The sequence below is a fragment of the Bubalus bubalis genome, chromosome 16 (assembly GCF_019923935.1).
Source record: "Bubalus bubalis isolate 160015118507 breed Murrah chromosome 16, NDDB_SH_1, whole genome shotgun sequence".
Taxonomy (NCBI): domain Eukaryota; kingdom Metazoa; phylum Chordata; class Mammalia; order Artiodactyla; family Bovidae; genus Bubalus; species Bubalus bubalis.
In genome coordinates this window covers 29,613,630-29,637,701 of record NC_059172.1, presented here as the reverse complement: position 1 = coordinate 29,637,701, position 24,072 = coordinate 29,613,630, and the positions used below count along the sequence as shown (strand labels likewise).

The 24,072-nt window shown below is 38.1% G+C and overlaps 1 protein-coding gene across 7 annotated transcripts in view; it reads left to right on the top strand.

The window, feature by feature from the left end:
* UVRAG (UV radiation resistance associated) overlaps nucleotides 1–24,072 on the top strand; it is a 326,555-nt gene that overhangs the window by 44,453 nt on the left and 258,030 nt on the right. For 6 of the 7 annotated variants that reach the window (XM_025266389.3, XM_044929342.2, XM_044929345.1 and 3 more), the window contains 3 exons: nucleotides 820–854; nucleotides 16,308–16,469; nucleotides 20,265–20,339. In XM_025266389.3, coding sequence (XP_025122174.3) covers nucleotides 820–854; nucleotides 16,308–16,469; nucleotides 20,265–20,339 — 272 coding nt within the window. The remainder of the gene's footprint in view (nucleotides 1–819; nucleotides 855–16,307; nucleotides 16,470–20,264; nucleotides 20,340–24,072) is intronic. The other variant, XM_044929343.2, reaches the window with a different exon arrangement.

Sequence of the window (24,072 nt, the reverse complement as noted above, 5' to 3'; positions counted from 1 at the left end):
TAGAATCATGGAATTTTAGTGATTACAGAAGGCCTTGATTATTAGTCTGATTGTCAGAAGTGTCATGAAGAAATGAGCCCAGGGAAATGAGAGCAGAATGTTAATGACATGTAGAGCTAGAACTTTGGTCACCTGGTTGCTAGATGAGTGTTCTCTCCACAGTACTACAATGGATAATCATTAGAGATGTTTGAGACAAACGGAGCATATGGAATTGGTTGTAGACGATGGACGTAGTTAAGGGAGAATAAAGTCTGAGTTTTTAAGGCCTTACCTTAGACTCTGGGGTAAAAGGAGCCAGTCAGGGAAAAATAACTAAGGGAGAATAAAGTCTGAGTTTTTAAGGCCTTACCTTAGACTCTGGGGTAAAAGGAGCCAGTCAGGGAAAAATAACTAAATTAAATCTTAATAGATTTTGACCTTTCTTTACCAGTGTTTTTCCCTTTAAAACTTTTTAATTTTAAACAGGGTCTTACTGTGTAGCACAGAGAACTATATTCAATATCCTATAATAAACTGTAATGGGAAAGAATATTAAAAAGAATAAATATTTGTATATGTACAACTGAATCACTTTGCTGTATACTAGAAACTAACACATTGTAAATCAACTATGCTTCAATTAAAAAACTTTTATTTCATAATTATCTGTATTTTAATTTTTACAGATAAATATATAGACAGACCCTTGAAAATGTTTTAAGTGTTGTTGTTTTTTTTTTTTTTTTACTAGAGCATATGTTAAAAAATTTGTGGGATTAAGAGTTAGTGAGCTTATTTTCTTCCACATCACTTATTGTTCTTTTTCTTCTTTTCCAGAATTTTATAGGAGTGAAGTGATTAAGAATTCCTTGGTAAGTTTGCTTTCTGACAGGTGCATATGACTAAGCCTATGACTCCTATTTTAGAAAATGCTGAGACATAAAATAAGTTGAAGTTCAGTTCTGGTATTATATTTCTACAGTTAAATCTTCTGCTCAATTATTGCTTAAATCTTCACTGATTTGTTCATTGATGTATCTCTAGTGCTTAGCGCATGCCTGGCACAAAGTAGGTGCTTGATAAATATTTGCTGAATGCAGTGATACTTTTTCTGTTAAAAACATTTGTTTTTTTCAAATCATTCTATAATTCTGTCATTTCTGTTTGCTCTTGAGGTTTTTAACTATTTAACTTTCCAAACATCATAATAAATGATGTTTTTGTATGTAGTTCTTAAGAATTTTATGGCTAGGGCCATTGTATAGGATCTTTCCACTTATTTTTTGGCCATAGAGTTGCTCAAGTAGAAAGTTGGAAATGTCCTACTTTTGCGAATGGGTACACTAGATAATTTGCATGATGATTCAATGTGGCCACATTAACAAAAATAAAAGCTTTATGGTACTGATAATATTCTTATAACAATCCAGCCATATTGGATTTAGCCCCTGTCCACTTTTTCAACCTTGTCTGCTGATGGTTTTTCTCACTCAGCCTTGTGTTCCAGGCTTACCTCGTTTTTTCAGTGCTTCAAACAGGTCAAACTTACCTTGTTCCTTATGCCTACAGCACCTGTTTGCTTGCTTCTTTACCTTGGGGAAGAATCCTTTGAGGTCTGAGCTATGTCACTTCAGCCTGGCCTTCTATGACTATTCCATCTAAAGTAGTTCCCTTTCCACTCTTTTTCACATCACTCTGTTTTATTTTCTTTAGAGCATTTATCACTGTTGGAAACTCTTGCCCAATTATCTGTTTATTATGTCTCCCATTTACAAGTATGAAGTTTCATGAGAGTAGGGACCCTGCCAGTCTTATTCACCTTTGAAACCCTAGAGTCTAGAATATTGTAGATGCTCAGTAAATATTCGTTAGATGAATAAATGGATAACCACAATGTGTTATCTTTACAGAATCCTTTTACGTATGTTATCTCATTTTGATCCTTAGAGCAACTTGTAGACAGGGTAGATCTTAAGACACTGACATCCAGAGAGTCTCTGACTTTTGCAGAGTCACACACAACTGTGGGACCAGAACTCAAATCCAGGCCCTCCATTTTCAAGTCTCTACTACTCTTTCCTCTTCATCAAGCTGTCATCTTTTTTTTTTTTTTGGCCATGCCACGTGGCTTGGGGCATCTTAGTTCCCTGATCAGGGACTGAACCCAGGCCCTCAACAGTGAGAGCTTGAAGTCCTGACCACTGAACTCTTGGGAAAACCAGCTGAGCCACCAGGGAAGCCTGACATATAGTAGCTGCTAAATATTGTTTCTGCTCCTATCCTGGCTCAGTTGGAGACAGAAATGGTCTACAGACAATTGAGAGGTGGGGAGGGTAGGTTTAGGGAGCAAATAGAGTAGAAGGACTCCTCGATTTATTCTACTCCCTTTACTATAGTGAAAACTCAATTTTCTCAAATTAAATACACGTGTAACCAGATCAAGAAGTAGAATATTTTCAGTGCCCCAGAAGCCCCCTTATACCATCTTCAGTTACTACACCTCTCTTACTTTTAACATGGGGTTCCCTGGTAGCTCAGCTGGTAAAGAATCCGCCTGCAATGTGGAAGACCCTGGTTCAATTCCAGGGTTGACAAGATCCCCTGGAGAAGGGAACAACTTACCCACTCCAGTATTCTGACCTGGAGAATTCCATGGACTGTGTAGTCCATGGGGTTGCAAAAAGTTGGACATGACTGAGTGACTTCCACTTTTCTGACTTTTAACACCATAAATTAATTTACCTGTTTGTGAGCTTTGTAGAAATGGAATCATATAGTGTCTGTTCTTTTGTGTCTGACTTTGATGTCTTAACTGTATATTGTAAGAGTCATTCATATTGTGAGGTATACTTGTTTTCTCTGTTGTCTTTTGTTGTGTGAATATACCAGAAGTTATCCATTCTTCTGTTACTGGGAATTTGGTTAGTTTCTGGTTTTGTTTGTTTGTTTTCTGGCCATGTTGCGTGGCATGTGGGATTTTAGTTACTGGACCTGGGAATGAACTTGTGCCCCCTGTAGTGGAAGCGTGGAGTCTTAACCACTGGACTACCGGGGGAAGTGCTTGTTTCTAGTTTTGAGCTAACATGAATAGTACTGCTATGGATATTCTTGGATATATCTGTTGGTTGAATGTTTGTATGCCTTTCTGTTGCGTGTATAACCAGAAGTGGGCTTGCTTGGAATGTAAGTTACTGTTTTGTTTACATTCTCATTAGCAGTCTATGAAAGTTCTTTCTGGTTAGTCTACATTATTATGAATACTTGATATTTTTAAAATGTGTTGAATTTAAATTATTGATAGATATTATATATAGGATTGTTTCAATTTAAATCAAGAGATTTTTAACTGACAGACTAAGCACATGTAGTGTCAGTAGTGTCAAAACTTAAAAGAATTGATATTAAGAACAACTGTATACTGCTGTGTATATTAATGAGGTCCCTGTATAGCACAGGGACCTCAGTGCTCTGTGGTGACCTAAATTGGAAGGAAATCGAAAATAGGGGATATATGTATATGTATAACTTATTTACTTTGCTGTACAAAAGAAAGTAACACAGCATTGTAAAGTAACTACACTACAATTAAAAAAACACAAAAAGACAACTATTAAGGTTGTGCATGTAGATAGTGACACCTGATGACTGCCACCTAGTGGTCAACGAGTACAGGACCTTACTGATATTAACACTTCTAAAGTCAGAATTTATCTTACAATGGAAGAAAAATGTTACAATGGAAGATGGAAGAAGAATCTTACAATGAAAGAAAAGAGTGAAAAAGTTGGCTTGAAACTCAACATTCAGAAGATTAAGATCATGGCATCTGGTCCCATCACTTCATGGCAAATAGATGGTGAAACAGTGGAAACAGTATCAGACTTTATTTATTTGGACTCCAAAATCACTACACATGGTGACTGCAGCCATGAAATTAAAAGACGCTTGCTCCTTGGAAGAAAAATTATGACCATCCTAGACAGCTTATTAAAAAGCAGAGACATTATTTAGCCAACAAAGTTCTGTCTAGTGAAAGCTATGGTTTTTCCAGTGGTCATGTATGGATGTGAGAGTGGGAGCATAAAGAAAGCTGAGAGCGGAAGAATTGGTGCTTTTGAACTGTGGTGTTGGAGAGGACTCTTGAGAGTCCCTTGGACTGCAAGGAGATCCAACCAGTCCATCCTAAAGGAAATCAGTCCTGAATAGTCTTTGGAAGGACTGATGCTGAAGCTGAAAATTCAATACTTTGGGCCACCTGATGCGAAGAACTGACTCATTTGAAAAGACCCTGATGCTGGGAAAGATTGAAGGCAGGAGGAGAAGGGGACAACAGAGGATGAGATGGTTGGGTGGCATCACTGACTCAATGGACATGAGTTTGAGTAAACTCTGGGAGTTGGTGCTGGACAGGGAGGCCTGGTGTGCTGCAGTTCATGGGGTCACAAAGAGTCGGACATGACTGAGCAACTGAACTGAACTGAAAGTCAGAATTTATCTTACAATGGAAGAAAAATAATTTGTTAGACTTGATGATAAGTTGGAATGTATTTGTGTGTTGAGAAGTCGCTCAGTTGTCTCCAACTCTTTGCGACCCCGTGGATTGTAGCCTACCAGGTTCCTCCGTCCATGGGATTTTCCAGGTAAGAATCCTGGAGTGGGTTGTCATTTCCTTCTCCAGGAGGTCTTCCCGACCCAGGGATTGAACCCAGGTCTCCTGTGTTGTAGGCAGACGCTTTACCATCTGAGCCATCAGGGAAGTCCATAAATTGGAATATGTTAGATGGTAATAAATATAATTGAGTAAAATGGTGTAGTGAAGTATCTGGCAGGGGTAGCGGCCGAATTTCTGTGGTAATCACGTGAAAGGTCTCATTTGAGCAGACAGCTGAAAAAAATGAGGGAACATACCATGTATCAGAGGATGAGATGGTTAGATAGCATCACTGAGTCAATGAACATGAACTTGAGCAGACTCCAGGAGATAGTGGTAGACAGGGAGATGTGGTGTGCTGCAGTTCATGGTGTCGCAAAGAGTCAGATACGGTTTAGTGACTGGATAACAACTACCATGTATCTAAGAGGGGAAGACTGTTCCAGGCCAAGAAGTAGGAAAACATGAAGGTAGGCGTGTACTTGAGGTTTTCAAGGAATGGCTAAGAAGTTAGTATGGCTGGAGTGGAGTGAGTGGTTTGAAATTTTGACAAGCTTGACAGAGACAGGGAAAAAGGAACTGAGGATCAGGACAGCAGAGGAAATGACCTGGAGAGATAGCAGATAGTAAAGGGGTGGATGGCATGGGAATGAGTTTTTGAGAGGTAACACAAAATTGAGGACAGCTAGTGAACAAGGACCCCCTGCGTATTCATTTTTCTATTTTCTAATGTCCTAGCACAGTGAAGTCCAGTGTCTATTGCATTAACTAGAATAATCCACTGTTGACAGGCTAGATGGTGGAGCTGTGTCTCCAAGTTATATGTCAGAGTCCTGATTTCTTCTCAGATACATTTAGCATTGAACAGTTAATGGTGAATGTATAATTCAGCTTTCATATCTCAGGGTTCAGCTAACCATACCCTCCAAACTAGTTATTTATTGACGTTTGGTTCAGGGGGAAGTTAATATTCTTAACATTATTGAAGGGCCATTGGTTAATTAAAAACTCAAATAATTGAAGTGGTAAGAATGCTGCTGCTGCTAAGTCGCTTCAGTCGTGTCCGACTCTGCGACCCCAGAGACGGCAGCCCACCAGGCTTCCCCGTCCCTGGGACTCTCCAGGCAAGAACACTGGAGTGGGTTGCCATTTCCTTCTCCAGTGCATGAAAGTGAAAAGTGAAAGTGAAGTCGCTCAGTCGTGTCCGACTCTAGCAACCCCATAGACTGCAGCCCACCAGGCTCCTCCATCCACGGGATTTTCCAGGCAAAAGTACTGGAGTGGGGTGCCATTGCCTTCTCCAGTGGTAAGAATGGAAGTAACTAAATTCTCTAAATTGGATTTTGTACATACGTAAAAGTAGAGGCAAATTGTGTAATGAACCTACATGAAAGTGAAAGTGGCTCAGTCATGTCCAACTCTTTGAGACCCCATGGACTATACAGTCCATGGAATTCTCCAGCCAGAATACTGGAGTGGGTAGCCTTTCCCTTCTCCAGGGAATCTTCCCAACCCAAGGATCAAAGCCAGGTCTTCCACATTGCAGGCAGATTCTTTACCAGCTGAGCCACAAGGGAAGCCTGAGAATACTGGAGTGGGTAGCCTATCCCTTCTCCAGCGGATCTGCCTGACCTAGGAATTGAACCAGGGTCTCTCCTGCATTGCAGGTGGATTCTTTACCAGCTGAGCTATCAGGGAAGCCCAGTGAACCCATGTGCACCATTTTTAACAATTATCAAGTTAATTATTGTGTATTTTATTTTTTACAAAAAAGTTTTTCTTTTTTATTAGAAAATTAAAAATCTCATGGTGGCAGGAAGAAGAGTGATAGCTATTTCCTATGTGTTTGGAAGTCCATCTCTTTCACAGCATTGTGCTGCCCCCCTTCTACTGGTTAAATGTCTCTTAGAGGTCTAACAGAGGTCAGTGATAGGCCTTATAATTGAATAAACAAAGTTCTAGAGCATGTGCTTTTAGGGAAAGCATGTGACAGAGTTATCAGAACCAAAACTTCTGTTTGAATTGAGACTGCCTGAGATATTTTTAAATCTTTGGGAAAAAATTGACTGGACAATATAAATACTTTTTATGAGTTACTGGCTTGAGGGGTTGTCACAGAAGTGTATGTTCTAATTGAACTGAATTAACATTTCATCTTTGTGTGTGTGTGTGTGTGAGAGAGAGTGCGCGCGTGCATGAGCGAGAGTGAGAGAGAGAGAAGAGAGTTGGATCCTCTTGCTTAGCCGTTTTATGTTACTTTGTGTTAAACTTCATCATCATGCAATTATAAGACCAGTGAAGAACAGGATTCTTTGGGAACATGTAGGAATGTCATTTATCTTAGTTTGGTGAGGGTGATTAGGAGAGGCTTCTTACAATAAGTAATTCCTAAGTTGTGACATGAAAGATGAATAAAGGTGAATGAGACAAAGGAGAGAGAGTTTGGGGCTGGGGAATAATTACTGCTTATGAATTTAGTATGCCATTCCTGAGAGTTATCTTGTATGTTTTGGGGAAGTTGGAACAGCTTTTATGAATTCTTAGTTGTGTTTCTTGTGACTGTAATTTGTTTTTGAGTGATAAAATAGTGACAACTTGTTTGTGTTTTGAAACTTTTCTATATATGTGTTCCTTTAATAAATAAGAAGTATTAGTTGAACAGTGTTTTAGAGAAATTGCCCAGGTAATAAATAATAATTTTAGATTCTCCTGGAGGTGAACTTTTCAAAGCCATAAATATCCTAATATCCTGCCACTATACTTTCAGTGAATAAGATATAGGTCCCTAAATGATGTTAGTACTTGAATAATTTGTTCCATCTAGACATGGGCTTATATGTATAGGTTAAATGTAGAAAATCATCTAGATGTTTACTGTAACATTATTAGGCAATGGAGTCTTTAATATGTGGCAGACCATATCTGTATCTGAGTGGACCAGCTCAGGAATGATTGGTTGTTGTCTGGCAGCTATTCTATAAAATTATAAAGGAAGGTCATTGTAATGAGAAGATTGACAATAGTTCTGCTGTATTAATGTTCTGTTGGTTTAAAATGTTGGTTCAGGCCATCTATTCAGCCACAGAAACAACTTCAAAAGACTACTCTCCTTTCAAAGACTTTTAATTAGTTTTAGAATGAAGTATTCTTTGTGCCCATCATCCCACCCCTTAAATATGGCCCTTCATATTTAAGGGCCATACATTCACCAGGTCTTTTTTTTTTTTTTTTCATTTTGGAAAGGTGTGGTTATTTCATGCTTTTTCTGCTGAGATTTTGAAATTACGCTATTTCATATTCCAGAGCACATGGAATTTAGTTGAGAGATGACCTTACACATAGGGGAGTAAATGGCTGTCTTTTCAGGTGGTTAATCCTCCAACTCCTGTCTTCAGGCTTTACGGCCCGAAATGACATCATGAAGAGATACCTTTGTTTTTAATCTCTGTAGATACCTCCTTGTAAGATGCTGTATTTTTTCCATTATTGAATCTTGGAAAATTTTTGTCTTATTACTTTGTATTGCGATATAGCACACATTACAGTAAAGGGCACAAATAATAGCCTGGTGACTTTTCACAGGGAACAGATCCATGTAACCAGATCAAGAACAACAGCATTATTTTGTGTTCTCCCTCTAGTTACTACCTCCTTCCAAAGACCACCACTATCCTGACTTCTAGATTAGTCTTGCTTACTACTGAACTTTTATATGGCATATGCTCTTTTGCTTAGCATATTAGTGAGAAACATACGAATTATTTATTAATTCTGTATGTATGTGTCCTTTGGCAAGTATGTGTCTCTATTTTCTGTTAGGTATCTACGTAAGAGTGGAACCAAGTGCTGAATCATAGGTGTTTTCAGCTCTAGTAGGTACTGCCAGATAGCTTTCCAAAGTTGCTTGTACCAGTTACATCCTTAACAGCAGTGTGAAGTTTTTAGTTCCTCCACATTCTTGCCCAAACTTGTTATTATTTGTTTCGAAAATTTGAGCCATTCTGGTGGGCTAGTGGTATTATATTGTGATTTTAATTTACATTTCCTCATGTATTATTCTAATTGATCACCTTTTCCAGTGTTTATTGGCCATTTTGATATTCATTTTTCTCAATTTATGTATTTATGAAGTGCCTGTTCTGGAGAAACAGTGCCAGTTAGTGTCAATTAAAAATAAACACATTCTGTGCAAGGATTTGGCTTTTTTTTTTTTAATATGTTTATGAGAGCTATTCAGTCTCATTTTATAGTTTAGTCTTTTTTTCTTGTTTCCTGATTTTGATTATCTCAGGTTTTGTGCAGTTGGTTTGTTGAATTCTACTCCGTGGTTTCACTCATGCCTGTGAGTATATAGCCTTTTTGTTGTTCAAGCTCAATGTGGAGGACTTCTTGTAGACCTGAGTGAGACTTGGGTCTGGGTTTTGAATTATGTTCTTGTCTCTCTTTAAGACTGCCCAAACCAACGCCTCAAGTTTATCTATGTTGGCAAATTCCTTTAAGGGAAAGGTCCTCTAGATTTACATTTATTTCTTCGGGTTCTAGCTTTCCTTTTTGGCTTGAAAAATCTTCAGTGATGATGGTGGTTATATTTTAGCCAGCATTTTTAATTGTTTTCAGTGGGAGGACCGTCTAGCTTGCCATTATCAGAAATGGATGGTTGCCTTCCATTCATGTGTGAAATCTGATCTTGCTGTTTCATAGTTACTCATCATGTTTTACTCAAAATATTTTTGTCTTTCTTTATTGCCTATATTTTCAATAAATTTATCTAAACATAACTTTGGCTTCTTAAATAATTGACTACCTTCAAAGAAAGATTTGCTGGTATCAAATACTTCAGTATATATTTCCTACAAACAAGGACAATCTCTTATATAATTACATTAAAATGACTAAAATCAGGAAAGTATAACATTGACATAGTACAGTTAAGCACAGTCCTTCATCCTCAACCCCCCAGGTATAGTTGACAAAAATTGTGTGTATTAAGATATGCAACATGATGTTTTGGTTTATCTATACACACACACACACACAGAGGTATATCTATATATACAGATATATATATATTATCTATACATATATATTGGAGAAGGAAATGGCAACCCACTCCAGTGTTCTTGCCTGGAGAATCAGGGACAGCGGAGCCTGGTGGGCTGCTGTCTATGGGGTCACACAGAGTCGGACACGACTGAAGTGACTTAGCAGCAGCAGCATACATATATATATACTTATATATATGTAGTAAAATAATGACCAAAATCAAACTGATTAGTATATCTATTACCTCCCTTAGTTAACTGTGTTTTTTTGGTAGTGAGAATGCTTAGTACTCTCTTAGCAAACTTCAAGTATACAATATAGTGTTATTAACTTCAGTCACCATGTTGTACATTTGATTTCCAAGATGATTTCATCTTGCAAAACTGAAACTTTGTACCCTTATACCCTTTGGCCAACATCGCCCCATTTTGCCCAACCTTCAACCCCTGGCAGCCACCATTATACACCCGTTTTTATGAGTTTGACTTTTAGATTCCACATGTAAGTGATCTTATGCAGTATTTCACTTTCTGTTTCTGACTTATTTCACTTATCATACTATCCTTCAGTTTCATCCGTGCTTTTGCAAATGGCAAGATTTCCTTTTTAAGGCTGAATAATGTTCCACATGTATATGCATGACATTTTCTTTATTCATTCATCTGGTGATTAATGCTTGGGTTGTACATGTATTTGACTATTGTGAATAATGCTGCAGTGAACATGGGAGCACTTCTAAGACACTTTCATTTCCTTTGAGTATCTACCCAGAAGAGGGATTACTGGATCATATGGTAGTTCTATTGTAAATTTTTTGAGTTACTTCCATAGTGTTTTCCAAGTGGCTGTACCAGTTTAGGTTTCCACCAATTAATCCCTAGTCCTTATTCAGGTGTTGTCAACTCTCCAAGACTCAATCTAGAATCACTTTGTCTTTAGTTGTCATGTTGCTTTATTCGTCAGTTTGGACAGTTCTTTAGCCTTTTCAGGGTGTTCTGACTTCAGTGTTTAGAACCATCAGTTCAGTCTCTCAGTCGTGTCCCGCCTCTTTGCGACCCCATGGACTGCAGCATGCCAGGCTTCCCTGTCCATCACCAACTCCTGGAGCTTCCTCAAATTCATGTCCATTGAATTGGATGTCCACCCAACCATCTCATCCTCTGTCGTCCTCTTCTTCTGCCTTCAGTCTTTTCCGCCATCTGGGTCTTTTCCTAAGAGTCAGTTCTGCATATCAGGTGGCCAGAGTATTCGAGCTTCAGCTTCACCATCAGTCCTTCCAGTGAATATTCAGGACTGATTTCCTTTGGATTGATTGGTTTAATCTCCTTGCAGTCCAAGGGACTCTCAGGATTCTTCTTCAGCAACAAAGTGCAAAAGCATCAGTTCTTCGGTGCTCAGCTTTCTTTATGATCCAACTCTCAGATCCATACACAACTACTGGAAAAGCCATAGTTTTGACTATTATTGGACCTTTGTTGGTAAAGTAATGTCTCTGCTTTTTAACATGTTGTCTAGGTTTGTCATAGCTTTTCTTCCAAGGAACAAGCGTCTTTTAATTTCATGGCTGCAGTCACCATCCACAGTGATTTTGGAGCCCAAGAAAATAAAGTCTCTCACTGTTTCCATTGTTTACCCATCTGTTTGTCATGAAAGATAGGACCAGATGCCATGATCTTAATCTGAGTTTTTTGAATGTTGAGTTTTAAGCCAGCCTTTTCACACTCTTCTTTCACTTTCATCGAGAGGCTCTTTAGTCCCTCTTTGCTTTCTGCCATAAGGGTGGTGTCATCTGCATATCTGAGGTTATTGATATCTCTCCCTGCAATCTTGATTCTGGCTTGTGCTTCATCTAGTTTGGCATCTTGCATGATGTACTCTGCATGTAAATTGAATAAGCAAGGTGACAGTATACAACCTTGACCCACTCCTTTCTCAATTTGGAACCAGTCCCTCCATTTAAAACCATACAGACCAATTATTTTGTAGACTCTTTCAGTTTGTTTGATGTTTCTTCATGATGAGATTCAGGTTATGCATTTTTGGCAGGAAAGCTATACCTGTAGTGCTGTAATCCTTTCAGTGCTTTGTTTTAAGAGGCACCTGTTGCTGGTTTGTCCCAATTTGTCACCTGATTAAGGTAATTCCTGTCAGGTTTCTCCACTGAGAAGTTATAATTTTTCCATTTATAATTAATAAGTAATTTGTGAGGGAGAAACTTTGAGACTTTTTATATATGATGCTTCTTATCAACTGTTTGCTTACCAGTTTTATCATCCGTTGGTGATTTTCTAATTTCCATCTTTCCTTTTATTATTTATTAGTTGGCAATTTAACTTTCTCTCCCATTTAATTAATTATTAATCTGTATCATTATGGACTCAAAGATTCTTATTTTATTCAGTGGGTTATAATCTATTATTATAATTTATTTTGATGTTTACGTTATCCTGCATTTGGTTAGTGAGAGCCCTGTAAATTGATTCCTATGTCCTTTTGATATGTCCACATCATTGAGTACTTCCTGACATTCTGGCTTGAGATATTCCAGACTCATGTTGTACCCTTCCTGCCGTAGCTCTGGAATCAGTTTTCTCCCCAAGGAACCCTTGGTTCTCTTTTTTTAAGACTGCTAAATAGACAGTAAGATCTGAGCATGCTCATTGTTACTAGTGTGCTCATTACTTCTAGCCTTTTTTAAGGGACTGAGCTAGGAACTCACACACACACGCACACACACAGTATATTTATTGCTCTTTCTTTTAAAAACCATGCATTCATACCAATATCTCCAATTTCAGTCCAGCTGAACTCTCATTTGTCACTCCATTCTCTGACAGTGAAAAACCTGGCTTCCACTGACCTCCACATCTTTGCTCAGGCTTAGAATTCACAAAAAGTGGCCCCAGAATTACTAATCCTTACCACTGTAAGAAGCAAACCTATACTTTGGAGTTCAGTGTCTATTTCCTTAATTAAAAGTCATATACAGTGAAATGCACAAATTTTAACTATTTTGTTTGCTGAGTTTTGGTAAGTGCATACATACTTTGTCAAGATATATACATTTCCTATCATTCCAGAAAGTTCTCTTGTGCCCAGAAGCCCGTCTCCCCACAAGAGGAAATCATTTGTCACCACAGATTTGTTTTACTTGTTTTAGAACTTCATATAAATGAAATCATCATAGAATATTTTTTCATATTGTTTTACATTCTTGCCTTGTCTTTTCAGCTGTACTTCTTTGCATTACTTTTTAAATCATTACTTTAGGATTGCTGTATGTACTTCGTGTAAACAGGGGAACCTTGCAACAGAATAGTTCCAGTTGTCTACCTTCTGTAATTTGTGCTATTACATTTGTATATATGAATCTATACATATGTTATAAAACTCTTTATACAGTCATATATGATATAAATAAAATAATAAAAATAGATAGTCTTTTATATTTACTCACTCTTTACCATTGCCAGTGCTTTTTATTCCATCTTAGAGAGCCAGGTTTCTATCTGGTGTCATTTTTCTTCAGTGTAAAGAATTTTTTGAGCATTTTTTGTAGTACAGGTCTGCCTACTTATTCCTAGACCTTAATGTTCATCTTCATATTTAAATGAAATTCTACTCCTATTTGGGCTTCCCTGGTAGCTCAGCTGGTAAAGAATCTGCCTGCAATGAAGGAGACCCCGGTTCGATTCCTGGGTCGGGAAGATTCCCTGGAGAAGGGATACGCTACCCAGTCCAGTACTCTTGTGCTTCCCTGGTGCCTCAGATGGTAAAGAAACCGCCTGCAGTGCAGGAGACCTGGGTTCAGTCCCTGGGTTGGGAAGGTCCCCTGGCGGAGGGCATGGCTACCCACTCCAGTATTCTTGCCTGGAGAATCCCCACAGAGGAGCCTGGCGGGCTATAGTCCATGGGATCACAGAGTTGGACACATTGAGCCACTAAGCACACCACCCCTATTTAGCAGGGTTGCTAAAACAATTTTGGTGGGATAGAGACAGGGTGGGGGTCATATCAGAATGGAGTTCTGATGATCTTAGGTTGAAATTGATGGGTGCTGTGGAATCCGTATAAAACTGCACAGCGAGCTTATTGTGTTATCATCATGCTATTTATTGATAATCTTTTGGTGTCCTCAGACATCCATTTTGGTTAAGTGGGCATTCATTCAGTCACTCAGCAAATATTTATTGCGCACATACCAGGAACTTGTCAAACTTTGGGGATCTTGTGGTAAACAAATCGGGCAATGTTCGTAAAAGCTCTGAGTTCCAGAGCTTTTATTTTAGTACAGGGAAATCAGAAAATAAAAATATACAAGCAAAATACATACAAGTGAAAAAGATCAGACATAAACACCATGAAACTAGAAGTCCTGTTCCCTCTCCTGAAACGTCAGCAGTTAAATTCACAAAAACACATACATCAATATATCCCCTAAACCAAAAATCCTGCTCTGGTCCCCTCCCCACTTTGGTCAGGAAAAAAACTGTCACAAAGTAAAGATCAGTTACCTTTATATGAGGGCTTTTTGATTTACTGATTTATATAATATGAAATTGATAATTTAATGAGATTAATTAGAGTTATGTTCAGTAATGAGAGCCCTAACAGTTAAAGTAGGGGAAATAGCAAATCAAAACAATGAGATATCATCTCATACTGGTCAGAATGGCCATCATCAAAAAATCTACAAACAATAAATGCTGGAGGGGGTGTGGACAAAGGGAACTCTCTTGCATCGTTAGTGGGAAAGTAAATTGGTAACAACCACTATAGAGAACAGTATGGAGATTCCTTAAAAAAACTAGGAATAAAACTCCTACTTAACCCAACAGTCCCACTGCTGGGCGTATACCCTGTGCTATGCGCTTAGTTGCTCAGTCGTCTCCAACTGTTTGCTACCCTGTGGACTGCAGCCCGCCAGGCTCCTCTGGTCATGGGGATTCTCCAGGCAAGAACACTGGAGTGGGTTGCCATGCCCTCCTCCAGGGGATCTTCCCAACCCAGGGACTGAACCCAGGTCTCCTGCATTGCAGGTGGATTCTTTACCATCTGAGCCACCAGGAAAGCCCAAGAATACTGGAGTAGGTAACATATCTGTTCTCTAGGGGATATTCTCGACCCAGGAATTGAACCAGGATCTTCTGCATTGCGGGTGGATTCTTTAAAAAGACACATTACCCCAGTGTTCATCGCAGCACTATTTCCAGTAGCTAGGACATGGAAGCACTGTATATGTCCATCACCAGATGAATGGATAAGGAAGTTATGGTACATCTATACAATGGAATATTAATCATAAAAAGGAACACATCAGAGTTAATTCTAATGAGGTGGATGAACCTAGATCTTATTACACATAGTGAAATAAATCAGAAAAACAGATATCCTGTATTAACGTGTGTATATATAGAAAGATGGTACTGATGAACCTATTTGCAGGAGAGCAGTGGAGACACAGACATAGAAAATAGACTTGTGGACACAGTAGGGGAAAGAGAGGGAGGGATGAATTGAAAGAGTAACGTCGAAACACTACCATACGTAAAATAAATAGTGGGAATTTGCTGCATGACACAGGGAGCTCAAACCCAGCGCTCAGTGATAACCTAGAGAGGGGTGGGTTGGTGTGGGAGGTGGGAGGGAGGTTCAAGAGGGAGGGGACATGTGCATACCTCTGGCTGATTCAGGTTGATGTGTGGCAGAAACTAACACAATATTGTAAAGCAATTATCCTCCACATAAAAATTTAAAAAAGAATTTTTTTAAAAATAGGGAAATAATTGAAAGTAAATAATTGATGTATTGTAGTTCATGTCTATTGATAATATTAAAGTCCCTTAATTTTTTCCCTTTTCAGAGAATGTTTCAACTATCTGAATGGAAAACAAACTTCTTTCAGAGCATAAAGTTGACCTTGTCTTTCTTAACCTTAAAGCCTCTCAGTGTCCCCACATCTTGTACACAGTAAACTGCTTCCTCAGCATGAAGCTTCCTGTTGATTGCTCCAGCTTTGCACCCTGCCACTCTGGTGCTGTGTGTTCTAGCAGTTGCCTTAGTTACTTGACCATACTGCTATTTCACACCTCTGAGCTCTTGTTTTGCTGGGCAATTCCCTGTTTCAACCTGGTGAAATATTATCTGTCCTGTAAAAGCCAAGCTTCATGGCCTGCATGCCCTCTTTCCCCCTGTTCCTTCATAGTTTATGAATCCCTCCTGTGCCACTTTGTAACCTTTTGAATATTGGAGTTTTCATGAAACTGTGTAATTATTTAAAGAGACGTTCAAATCTAGCAATAAGTTGGAGGTACTTTGAGGGCATTGTTTATATGTTGTTTCTTAATGATTGTGTACTGTGTGGGATAAATAAATGAATTACCATAGGAAGCCATGTTCATTAGAGACTAGAATATACGCTCCTTCCAGTGACTATAATAAATCAGCAGAGAAATTGAAAAGTGTCAGTATCACTCTCTCCATGTTAATTGGAATGTCTTCTTAGTTCACTTAAGTTTGCAATGTAATATATGAGTTCTTTTGGTTAAAAAACAAAATTATATACAACCTAACTGAAATAACTGTAAACATTTAGGATCTTCCTAAAGCAGGTTTTCATTTCCATTAACAGAATCCAACATGGCGGAGTCTTGATTTTGGAATAATGCCAGACCGTCTGGATACATCTGTGTCTTGTTTTGTGGTGAAGATATGGGGTGGAAAGGAGGACATCTACCAGCTGTTGATTGAATGGAAAGTCTGTTTGGACGGGCTGAAATACCTGGGTCAGCAGGTAATTTTTAGACTGTCAGTTTCAGGTAGTTGTCCTCTCCAAAGAAACCATCTAGCTTTTTTTTGTTGTTGAATTGTCAGATTCTATATTTCCTATTAATAAAAAGAGACCTTTTATGACTGTTCACTTAATTACAGAAATTGGAGTCATTGAGAAGTTTAAAAAATAACTGAAAACATTTATGAAGAACTGCTTTAAGCTGCTAGTTTAAGAGGATTTTGAGTGGGGTGGGCAGTAGGAAAGAATATGCTTTCTTATAGTACTCTGCCTCTTCTGTCATGCTGGCTATTTCCCCTAGAATCTGAAAAATAAATTGAAAATGAACACCTCTCTTATGGCCAGTAGAGTAGGGTTTTTCCAAGAATAAGAGGAGCTACTGTTTGTTGAACACAGGGATGACAAATGCCTGGCTTACCTACTGCTACCCCTTCCCCATGACTGATGTAGCTGACTGAGCTATCTGAGCTCAGAAGTAGCTGTGCAGTCTTTTCTAACACAGTATTTCAGAATGCACCTAGCAATATGCCAGAATTGCATATGAAATGAAACCTATTTGCCATTCCCAGACATAAGTAACTGCAATTAATGTTTTTGACAATCTTGTGAAAGCTGATATTATTGCCCATAGTTTCCTGATGGGAAAATTGAGCCTCAGAGAGTTTAAGAAACTGATCAAGATCACACTGATAGGTGGAGCCGGAATTTATTTGAGGCCTGGCTAACTTAAAAATTCATTCTCTTTCCGCTGTACTACACTGCTGTATACATGTAGTCCTTGGTAACTACCCATCCCACATTGGAATAAACGCCATTTCTATTTTGTGATACCTGTGGGACTACTGATAAAGGCAATGTAAAATGTTAGTCATATCTGCAAACATCCTTCATATTTCTTAATATTTATTCAGTATATACCATCTGGTATATTTCTCTTAGACAGTTCTCTCTCTATATTTTTCAGAGTAAAAAAACAACAACAAAACAGCTCTGCCTTTATTTTGCACACCATAGTTTATTTTGTGTTCTTGGATAGAGACCAGAGCAATGCATTCAATAAATATTTTCCTTTACTAAATTCTAACTTGCTGCAAATTCTGTTTTATTTTTATATTTTTTTCTTCTGTTTTAGGACTTATCTTAAAACTCATGCAGTAATGACTTTGGCTTAGGGTCATTCTTTTAGTCCCAAATGCTTGTTGCCTTTAGCCTGGCTAAAGGCACTGGGGCGCACGCTCTTTCTGTCTTCCTGCATGCTGTAGTTGGCTCTTTGCGCATAGACCCTGTGCACAGTGACACTAAGCACTTGTTAACATTTTGCATGGGGTGGTGCTTCTTAACGTTAGAATTGCAGAGCTATAGGCTTGTGGCGAAGTCTTTTTTTGGCCAGAGAAGATGGCCCTCATCATGTTTTTCAGTTCATACATTCCTTAGTTGGTTGTCTTCTTAAAATACCCAAATGTACTTAGGTCTGACTTACCCTACTTTCAGAGAGTTAGCATTCATGTATCCTCTTACAAAGCTGGTATAGCAGAGAACAAGAGAAAGGGAAAACATTTTTCTAAGCCAATTAGACACTTAAAGTCACCTATGAAATAGATATAACAACTACTACTAAGAATCAGATATAATAGAGTTACAGATTTTTAGAGGAAAGCGAGGCTAAGCTGTATTAGGTTAATAGCCAGCGTCACTTAGGTTTATTGACTGGTCATCTGCTTTCTGACAGGCATTGTTCTTAGTGTCAGTGACCCAGAGATGACTAAGATAAGGTTCTTAGGACCTGGTAAACTGATGATAGATAAATACCTGCAAAGAGAGCTACGGGAGTATGTTTAAGAGGTATTTAGACAAGTCTGCATAGGGTCAGGGAATCAATGACTTTTGAATGAAATTTTTTTACAAGTTAGGGTTTTTTTAGGTAAAATTTACATACAATAAAATTTATCCTTTTAATGTATACATTTCAATGTGTTTGACAAATGTGTGAAGTAAGTAACCACCACTACAATGAATAATGCTGCTGTGAATAATTAAATATAGGTCTTTGTGTTGACATAAGTTTTCATTTCTCTTGAATAAATGGAGTTTCTGGGTCTAATGGTAAGAGCTGTGTTGAAACTTGTAAGAAACTGTGAAACTTTTTCCAAAGTAACTATCATTCTGCGTCCCCATCAGCAATGTATGAAAGTTCCTTACTTTTGTAAGGACTTATTATTGTCAGTCTTTTTAATTTTTTGCCATTCTGATGGTATCTCATCCTAATTTTGATTTCCCTAATGATGAAATGATGTTTTACATTAAGAAAATGTATATTTGTTCTCAGTCCTCCACCTTTTTCTTTTTTTGTGTGTGAAATGTTTGTTCAGATAACCATTGTTAACATTTTGATGCATATGATTTTAATCTTTTTCCTCTCAAGGTATATATATGTATAAAATATTTTGTGTTTGTAAAATTTTTGTGTTTCTGCTAATCTTGAAACTGATTTCACAGTGCTTTCTCCTTTTCTGTCATAAAATGGGACACTTCTTAAAATTGGTTTATAGTTTTCATTATAAATTTATTATAGCAGGTCCATCTTTTGGTATCGTTATATTCAGTTGAGTAAAGATATAGGCTAACAGGAAGCATGTGATTAATTCTGCTTTAGTAACAGATACAGCAGGTATGGAAGTCAGGTAAATGTTCACAGGAATTTTCTGCTGCTGACTTTGGCCTTTGTATTTCTAGCTAGAGAAAGTAAAGATGAAATGTTCTATTCTGGTAGTCTTTTTTCTTTCCCCCACTTGAACCCTCACTTTAACTCCTCATTGCAAAAGCAATTAAAAAACATTTTAGCCACAACTCTTTCTGATCGAGTAATCAAATTTGTTTTTATAGACTTTATGCTGTTTTGAGCTATTAAAAATTCTTGCTTCTTCAATTTTGAAAGTTTTATTCCTCCATTTTTTAGATGAAGTTTAATTTGAAGTAACACTGACTGAAGCTCAAATCAGTTGTATTTGAAACAGTAGTTGGCAGAAAGTAATTAGTAGACTTTTAAAGATTGTGGGGATTGGATATTATCTTTAGACTGTCTTTTTGAAGATAAAAAATAGTATTAACCTTTTATGTTTTTTCTAGGACAGACTTAAAGCATTGACAGACTAATTGAACTGTTATTTTTTTTTAATTTTACTTATTTTTGACTGCATTGGGTCTTGGTTGCTGTGCATGGGCTTTTCCTAGTTGCAGCGGCGATTGGGGCTACTCTTTATTACGTTATGGCGCTCGGCTTTCTCGTTGGGGTGGCTTTTCTTATTGCAGAGCACGGACTCGAGGGTGCGTGGGCTTCAGTAGTTGTGGTGCATGGGCTTACTTGCCCCATGGCATATGGAATTTTTCCAGATGAGGAATTGAACCCATGTCCTCTGCATTGCAGGTGGATTTTTAATCACTGGACCACCAGGGAAGTCCTGGATTGTGTTTTCTTTGAGATTAAATAATGTATAGTATGCCTCTTAATCCCCTGTGCTTAAGGAATTTGCTTTCTGTAACAACCTCAAGAAGTGTTTGTGGAAAATGTGTGTGAATGATGGTGCCTGTGATCGCACGTGATGGTTTTGTGAGAACTTTGACTAAAACAGGAAACTCTAAATTGATTGCCTTGTCCTATGATATGCAGTTTGTTTTCTGCTGGCTTGTTAGACATAGCCAATTATTTTTCAACATTGAAGTAGGTCCCGTCATTTTCTAGTCACATTAAAACTGGATTGGAATGAGATGAACTAATAATGTCTTTTCCTCCTCTCTTAGATTCATGCCCGCAACCAGAATGAAATAATTTTTGGGCTGAATGATGGCTATTATGGTGCTCCATTTGAACATAAGGTAAGAGGATTTGCGTGATGCTGTGAGTTTTGTTAGTGCAGGTGTGCACTGATACATCAGGCAGAAGCTCTGTGTAAATAGAAACATGTTTTAAGTGTAAGTTTGTTGTTCAGTGTGGCTTCGGGTGAAACCTCATTTTGTAACTGTACCCATACATCTTTTCTAAATCCATATTATATTAATTTTCCTAAAAGAAAATCTCAACTGGCTGCTTTCTAACAATTCTTTAGGGGTTAAAGAAGGATAGTGGCTTTTGATTAAATGTAATACAGTTTCACTAAATGTTTCAGATATCTTTTACATCTTTGAATAAATTTAAGAATCCTGAGGCAAGTCATATTGTAGTCAGTTTCATTATAGTCTTTGCTGTCCCTGTATCTAAAGGTGATTAGAGAAAGGAGAAGGAATTTGTTTTTACTAAGTGCCTGCTCTCTGTGGTACCATGTCAGGTGATTCATGTTTTTTATCCTATTTAATTTTGGCCACAAACCAGTGAAATGAGTTTCTACATGATTTCCTTAGTGATCATGTTGTTTCCTAATTCTTGATGATCTGAAATGCTGTTGCTAGGATGCAGTATCCGTTCAGTGGCTATTTATTGAGCACCTGCTATACATCAGCTCCTGTGCTCTAAGTGCTCAGGGTACAGTGATGAGCAGACAGATGTCCCTGCTGTCATGGAGTGTACGGAGGAGGCTCACACTGTAAAGTAACCTAACAGGTAACTATGTAAACGTAAATGGTGGCAAGTGCTATAAAAGCGTGTGCTGGTCTTACCTGCTCTAGTGGCTCAAGAATGGTCTTCGGGACTTGACTTTTAAGGTTACAATCCTGAGGATGAATGGAAGTGAACAATGTGGAGAGAGTGAGGGCTGAATAGAGAGAGCTTTCTGAGTAGAGGAGGGTAATGTTGGAAGACCATGAAATGCTAGAGGAAGTAGTGAGTTTTAAGGAACTGAAGGAAGGTCTGGGTAATAAGGGAAAATGATACCAGATGTGGCTGGAAAGGTAGTCAGGGACCACATAACAGAACCTTTTAAAAGATTTTATCCTAAGAGCAGTGAAGTGTGTTGAAGGATATTTACCATGGCAGAGGTATAATTAGATTTGTGTTTTAATAATTTCACTCTGGCTGCTATAAGGACGGATTTTAGAAGCAGCAAAAATGTATGTGGGAAGACAGTAAGAAGGATCTTACTTATAAGTGTATCAGGTAAGAGATTTGATACTTTGGAACAGGGTTATGGTAGAATAACAGATAGATTTAGGAAAGTTTTAGGAGGTAAAATCATTAGGACTTGGTTTGAATTTAGGGTAGAGGAAAAAAGACGGTATTAAGGCTGCCTTTTGGGTTTCTGGCTTAGATGAAGTAACCAGATGGATAAAAGTGCCAGGCACTGAGAGAGCTAAGGAACTGGAGGAAGACCAGCTTTGTTGGAGGCAGATCGTGAGTTGAGATTTGATCATATAGACTTTGAGAATACCTCAAGATAGCCCTGTGTAGGTTTTAAAGGAGACATTTGAATTATATGAATCTGGAGTTCAGAGGAGAGAAGCAAGATAGAGATACAAATAGCGAGATATAACAGTGGCAAATAGTTACTGAAATCATTGGTTCAGATAAGATAGACCAAGGACGAGCAGTACTTAGTGAGAAAAAAGGGACTTAGTAATGGGCCTGAGGATCTCCCACTTTTAAAGGCCAAATATAGGAGGAGATGTTGTAATAAGGTGGCAGAGAAGGAATGGTGAGAGATGGATGAGGAAAAGGGAGCGAAATTTTTTGTGGAATCTCAGGCTAAAGAAAGAGAGGTTTTTGTTTTGGTTTGATTTTGAAGCAAACCAAAGATAGTGATTGATGAAATCAGAGAAGTTTAAAGAGACATTCTTTGCTAAAACAAACAAAAAGCAAGATAATTAACATTTCTGAAACAGAGATAGAAGCACAAAGAAGTGGGCAGAAGCATTTGATATAATTGGCTGAAAGATGGGCTTCTCTGGGCAAAATGAACACTAAATGTGCGTAAAAGCTGAGATAGGGCTCTCCCTATTACAAAAGGAGGCTGAAAAAAGATATCTTAGGGACACCACTCATCTTTAAGGATAATTTTAAAAGGGAAAATCTTAAAAGCTCATAGAGAGAAAGGAAATATTACCTATAAATTAGACTGACAGCAGACTTCTCATCAGCAACAGTAGATTCAAGAAGAAATGTATCTTCAAAGTGCTGTTAACTGTTAACATACAGTTCTGTTTCTGGTAAACATTCAGTAAAGAGTGAGGGTGAAAGACAATTTTAAGTACCTGAAGACTGAAGGTTTACTGCTTCTATCTATACTGAATGTGGTAGATAAAGAATTGATCCCAAAGGGAAGATGTGGGATATAGCAGCAAGTTATAGCAGGGTGTATAAAAGTGATAAAACATTAGTGAATTTGGCTAACTGCTGACAAACCAAAAAGCACACAAAAACTAAGTTATACCATAAATGATAAAACAAATCACCACTGTTGTTCAAAGTGGCCCAGAGCTAGTCTAGAACTCTCACCAGTCTGTGGTAAGCCAAGTATAAAAAAGTGAAAGTAAATGTTTTTAAACTTTTATAGCCATTTGACATTATTGTGCCTTTTTATTGTATTTTATTAAAGTATCAGCTCACAGTGGGTTGAAGGAAAAGCAACTGACCCTTCTCCACAGAGAGTGTGAGGACTCTGTTTGCTCTAGACAATAATAAGGTGGGGGAGGCTCTTTGAAGAGTAAGGCTCATTGATTTGTTCAGGAGGAGGCTAGAGATAGTAAACAAGTTTAAAATTTCTTATAATAGCTTGTGGTTAAGTGTGCATGGTAAAAATGTCAAGATACCTACTAAATACTAGAAACAGTATAGATTTTTAATTGGCAGAGGGAAAAAAGGGAATATAAGGAGTAGCAAACTCTGTCAACTTGATAGGAGCCAGAAAAGGAAAACAAAAAAGAAAACAAATAGTAAACAGAAGCATGTGGTACAGTGACAGAAATAAGTCCAAATATACTTGTAATCACAGTCACTGAATATGGATAGAATATCTGTGGCTGAAATATTTCATAAAGGATTAAAATATTCTAAGGCAGCAAGGCTTTAAGAATGTATGTTCTATATGGAAGATGAAAGATTACTTGTGAAGCTATCACAAGGAAGCATGTTTTAAAGCAACTTTTTAAATAGTGACTAAAGTTTTTGTTGACCAGTTCTTCAGCATTCCTGGTTTTTTACATTAGCTGTAACCAGAAACACATTTGATGATTATGTTGCTGTTAATTCTTCTTCTGTCCATGTTAAAGTATCTTCAGCCACCATGGTCTAAAGTTCAGTTCAGTTCAGTCGCTCAGTCATATCTGACTCTTTGCAACCCCATGAACCATAGCACGCCAGGCCTCCCTGTCCATCACCAACTCCTGGAGTCCTCCCAAACCCATGTCCATTTTGTTGGTGATGCCATCCAACCATCTCATCATCTGTCGTCCCCTTCTACTCCTGCCCTCAATCTTTCCCAGCATCAGGGTCTTTTCCAAATGAGTCAGCTCTCCATATCAGGTGGCCAAGTATTGGAGTTTCAGCTTCAACATCAGGCCCTCCAATGAACACCCAGGACTGATCTCCTTTAGGATGGACTGGTTGGATCTCCTTGCAGTCCAACGGACTCTGAAGAGTCTTCTCCAACACCACAGTTCAAAAGCATCAGTTCTTTGGTGC